The sequence below is a fragment of the Culex pipiens genome, chromosome 2 (assembly GCF_016801865.2).
Source record: "Culex pipiens pallens isolate TS chromosome 2, TS_CPP_V2, whole genome shotgun sequence".
Lineage (NCBI taxonomy): Eukaryota > Metazoa > Arthropoda > Insecta > Diptera > Culicidae > Culex > Culex pipiens.
The window spans coordinates 179,343,484-179,348,513 of record NC_068938.1 but is presented as its reverse complement, the minus strand read 5'-3'; the positions used below and the strand labels follow the sequence as shown (position 1 = coordinate 179,348,513).

At 53.9% G+C, this 5,030-nt stretch overlaps 1 protein-coding gene across 1 annotated transcript; it reads right to left on the bottom strand.

Moving 5' to 3' along the window:
* Positions 1 to 396: 396 nt before the first annotated feature.
* On the bottom strand, positions 397 to 4,809 carry LOC120414936 (helicase POLQ-like). Its single transcript, XM_039576267.2, has 5 exons — positions 4,222 to 4,809; positions 3,149 to 4,168; positions 904 to 3,089; positions 707 to 841; positions 397 to 646 (listed from the first exon to the last, which is right to left on the bottom strand). Exons 1-5 carry the CDS (start codon positions 4,661 to 4,663, stop codon positions 578 to 580), a joined length of 3,852 nt encoding a protein of 1,283 aa, XP_039432201.1. The 5' UTR covers positions 4,664 to 4,809; the 3' UTR covers positions 397 to 577.
* Between the last annotated feature and the right edge of the window lie 221 nt (positions 4,810 to 5,030).

Below are 5,030 nucleotides of genomic sequence, written 5' to 3'. Positions count from 1 at the left end.
TTTTTGATTTTTGTATTTAAAAAAACATAATTTCAAAATCGGGCTTCGTCATGCACACGGGATATGTCTTGAGAGTCTTCACCCCAAATTTCAGCCAATTTGGTTCATCCCATCTCGAGATATCGTGGCACCCGTAAATCAACTCTGTGTTTCGAGAAAATCGTTCAGAAAGTTTGACAGTCCGCTTTACAAACGGCAAAATATTGAGCTTAAAATCGTCTCTAACTCAGTTAAATCATGTAAATATCTTCATGAAACTTTCAGGAGTGATTGAAAATCATCGTTTTAGTGGATTCAATAAATTTTCTGTAATATGAAATTTTGCGATTTTCTACATGTATGTAACCCCTTAAGGAAAAAGGATGGTGATACACCAGCTACTCAAACAATTCGATATTTTTCTTTGTAAAACATGTTTGTATAAAGGTGTTTAATTTAATAATATCATAACGAAAAAGCGTTAACAAGTGAATCGAACCCGCCCAACGATTGTCTAAAAGATCACTGCGTAAATTATTGCCGACCACGAGAGGCCGTTGTAGTTTGTCGTCTCGTTATCATCATCCCCCGGAGCCAGCTACCGAATCACCTGGAGGTAGTCCTCGACTCTGTCCCGCAGTTCCTCGACCTGTTCCATCAGTTTGGCCTGCGAGATAACACAAATCTTACGTTACAGTCGTGTTACGGTTAAGAATAGGAAACTTACCTTGGCGGCCATGATGAGCTGACTCGCGTTGCGATGGTTCATGTACTCTACCATTGTCACCAGATCACTTGACTTAGCGGCCGCTATCGATGCCAAGGAGGTGAAGCCCGCCCTCCAGAGCTGCTTTGCGCGTGCCTGAAAAAAAGAAAACCGAATTGATAAATAGGATTGTTTGGAATAGGGAATTTCTAGCTTACAATTTTAACACCCGGCAGCTCCATCAGCGGCAGCAGTTCGATCGTGCAGCAGTGGGACAGCCGCTGGGTCATGGTGGCGAGCAGCTGGCGGTAGGCCCACAGTTTCGGAAGCTGCTCGGTCATGCGCAGCAGTCCGGACGCGGTCGACGCCACGTTCGTCATGAGCTGCTGGACCGAGCCGGCGTCGAGCTTGTACTTTCGGGCGACCCGCTGGGGCGGTACGAGGTCCCACAGTTCGCTGACGATCGTCATCCGGAAGAAGCGGTTGACGGTGTTGCGCAGGTCGGCCGGAAACCGTATGCAACTGCTCATTTTTTGTACTGTGATCTCGCCAACGTGAAATCTTTGGGCGAAAGCGAGACGTTGCTCTTGCTGGATCAAGGCGACAAACGCTTTTAGATCCGCGTCCGTTGGCCGCAGCGTTCCGTCGTCCTCGAGCACGATCACGTACAGCAGGTGGTACTGGTCGAGCACGTTTAACCGCTCCCCGATGCGCTCCATCTCGTCGTAGAATCGGCGGGCTTTGTCCATGTGAAAGCCCGCCCGTATTGCGGCCTTGCCCAGTTCGTTGATCACCAGTCGGGTATTTTTCTTCATCGTTTTCACGAGTTTTCCCTCGTCCGAGGTGCCTTTCGCTCCGCGCGTTACGTGCAACTCATGGATCTGGGCGCTCTCGTTTGCCGGTTCGGCCTGGCTGCTTTCGGTTTCGTCGAATCGAATCGTCATGTTGACGGGGGTCTTCTTGCACCCGTCACTCTTGGCCTGGATGGCGTTCTCCTTGTAGAGCGTTTGCAGCGTTCGGTCGGTCAGCTGACGCAGGTCAACACCGAGCCGTTCGGCTTGCAGCGCCAGCAGAGTTTTGGCCATGAATTTTTGGACGTCGTTTCGGGTGGAGCACAGTCCCAGTCCGATTGAGCTGAGGATTAGGTTCTTGAGGTAGTTGCCGTTGTCGGAGTGCAGCGACGAGTTGGCGTCGTCCATGGGCGAGCAAAGAAGATTGCACACCGCCCCGATGTCCTTCTTTTGGCAAATTAGAATGCTCTCGCCAGGTTCACCGAGGCCGGCGCGACCCGCACGCCCCGCCATCTGTTTGTACCTGCTGAGAGTTGTAAAGTTGGTTGCAATGAACGGGGATCGGATGATGACTCGCTTGGCGGGGAGGTTGACACCGGCGGCCAACGTTGACGTACAGATGATCAGCGAGAGGATCCCCAGCCGGTAGGCGTCCTCTATCATCTTGCGCTCGTCGAACGACAGTCCCGAGTGGTGGTAAGCGATGCCCAGCAGGAACGCACTTGCCAACAGGTCTGCGCCGTCGTTTTCGGCCCGAAGTGCAACCACCAGCTCCTCACGCTCCTTGGTCCGGTGCAGCAACAGCTCCCGGGGCAAACAATCCGTCATGAGGGTACACAGCTGCTCGCATTGCCGCTTCGTCGGACAGAACACCAGACAGGACTTCGTGGGTATTACGTCCGTAACAAGTGCAATCACGTGATCCGGGTCGACCCGACGCTGCTCTTCCGTGTAGCCAAAATCAACCTCCTTCTTAGTTTTGAACGCCTCCTCCAACGTCCGAGCCTTCGTGTTGATCTCAAACAGATCCGTTCCGCACTTGACGTACTCCTGCAGCTCGACCGGCCGAAAATCTCGACAGTAAATGTCCGCCTCCATAAACCGAGCGATCTCGTCCAGATTCCCAATCGTCGCACTCATCCCCACAACCTGAATCCCCGCCTGTATGGCCTTCACCTTCGTCAGCAGCACCTCCAAGTGCACTCCCCGACGATCCTCCCCGATCATGTGCAGCTCGTCAATCACAATCAACCCGACCTCGTTCGCCCGGTCAACCTCAATCAACCCGTCCATCAAAACCAACGCCTTTTCGATCGTACACACAAAGATCGAGTTTTTGTGTTTGCGCTTCCGCGGCGGAATCGCCCCCTTGCCGCCGCTGTACTCCTCCACCAGGAAGGCCAAATCGACGGCGAACGGTGCCAGGGCGGCCAGCTTTTCCTGCGCGATGGAAACGTACGGAACGATAAACATGACGTTCCGGTTCCGTAGCATCACCTCGCGCAGCATGATGATCTCGGCGACGAGCGTTTTCCCGCCGCTCGTCGGGAGCGCGTAGATCAGGTTGTGCCGCTCGACGATCGCCGTCAGCCCGAGGCACTCCTTTTGCCAATCTGATGACGAAGGCACGAATTAGAGTCTTCAAATAATATAAGGTAATTCACAAACTCACCGTACAACTCCTCAATCCCGCGATACTTCGCAATCAGGCGCTTGACCTGCGTCGGCAGCCCGAAGTACGGACCCATGTCCTTAAAGTGGGACGACACCAGCGGTGCCGACTTGCGAGCCACCAGCTTCGGCGAACCCACGCTCGCCTGCTTGCCGAAAATGTGCGCCAGCCGGGATCGGTTCGACGGTTTCTCGGCCGCGATCGTCACATCCTCCTCCCAGTTGATTTCGGCCAGGTCCGCATCAACCTCCGGCGGCGGCGGGTCGTTGAACTCGACGTTGCTCGTGTCCAGCAGGGTGCGTTCAAACTCGTTGAACACGCCCATGATCTGCTGGCGCTGCTGGGACGAATCGAACTCCCGCGCCAGCTGACTGTCCACAACGTCGTCCAGCAGGTTCGCGTTGTTCTCCTCCATCATGGAGCGCTCGAGCCGGATGTACTGCGAGCAGGTTGCGCTGTTCTTCACGATCGAGTGCACTTCGGGGGAACGGAGCGGCGTTCCGACCTGCGTCAGAGGCTTCTTCCCGTTGCGATCGACTTCCTCTAGGAATAACTGGCTGCAGTTGGGATCGACGGCCTCCTGGTAGCTCGGGAAGTAATCATCGTCGTCATCGACCTGCTGAACGACCGCCTCCAAAGGCTTCGCCTTCGGCAACACCAGTTCCATCTGCTCGCTCTCCCAGTCGTCGAAGGCTTGCGAGTCCAGCTGGAACATATCCACGGTCGGTTCCTTCGGGATCTTCGGCTTGCTCGATGACGCCACAACCTCGTTCGAGCTCTTGCGCTTTGGCGTGGAGATCCGCGACTCGAACAGCGACTTGCGCGAGTTCGGGATGGTCGCGGAGAGCTTCCCGGGCGGCGATTCCTTCCGATTGAGCCAACCATCCTGAACGGACTTCGCTCCGTCAGGGGAATCCTTCTGCGAAATGTCCAGCACGATGTACCGGCTTGGACCGGACGAGCGAGCCTTCTTCGGTGACGGTGACTTGGCGGCCGGAGACAGCGGACGCAAGCGGGCAGCTAAAAAATCAATCATCAGTACTCAAAATATCCAACTCTTCCATCCAACTAACCTTGCAACATAAAACCAGCCCGGGTCTGTTCCGGCTTCTTGAACACGACGGGTTGTGTGTCCTCCTGGCTGGCCATCCGCTCAATTCCGACCAAATCCACCGCGTTCAGCAGCGTATCGTCCATACTCATCAGATTGTCCCGCGTTGTGTTCCCAACACTTCTAGCCGCAGCCGTCGTAGAACCGACCACCGGAGCAATCTGCGGCCGAGGTGGGGGCGGTCCCCGCGGGGCAGCCTGTCGCCAGCCCGTGGATGGCCCGGTTCCCCGTGGAAGACCGGGTGGACGGGCCCGCTGTGGGACGCCGGGCATTTTGAACGGGAATCCATTGGAGGAGGACCACGACGGTGCGCAGTTCGTCGGAGGAGGATGTGAGCGGCGTTGGTTGCCGAAGCCGGTCGGGGCGGGCAGACCCGTGCGCGGAGCGAAGCGCGTTGGAACCATTTGCTACGTTGTATGATGAAAATAGATCACATTGCACAAGAAAATCCGAATAGACGCGGAAAAACTTTTCTTTTGTGTTCGGGAGAGGCACGTGAAAAAAGGACAACAATCTGGATAACGGTACTTTTCAAATGAAAACTGTTGTTTGTTTTGATTTGCGCGCCGCAAGTGCTGCCAGTTGGACGGTTAAACCACAAACAAAATATATAAAAAAAAATCAATTTGAATCAAGAAACATCTTAAGATGATGATGATGATTGCATTGTGATGTCAGCTGAACAGTCTCAAAACTTAAAAATTATTGAATTTGTAACAATTATGTTATTATTCAATGCATGTTTTCAGTGATATCGTAAAAAATCATATT

Bases quoted from the DNA above. Each gene is read 5' to 3' on its own strand.
- LOC120414936 (XM_039576267.2), bottom strand. From the start codon at position 4,663: ATGGTTCCAACGCGCTTCGCTCCGCGCACGGGTCTGCCCGCCCCGACC. The intron at 842-903 runs GTAAGCTAGAAA...TCTTTTTTTCAG, and splicing joins AGCTGCCGGGTGTTAAAATT to GCACGCGCAAAGCAGCTCTG. The intron at 647-706 runs GTAAGTTTCCTA...GTTATCTCGCAG, and splicing joins AGCTCATCATGGCCGCCAAG to GCCAAACTGATGGAACAGGT.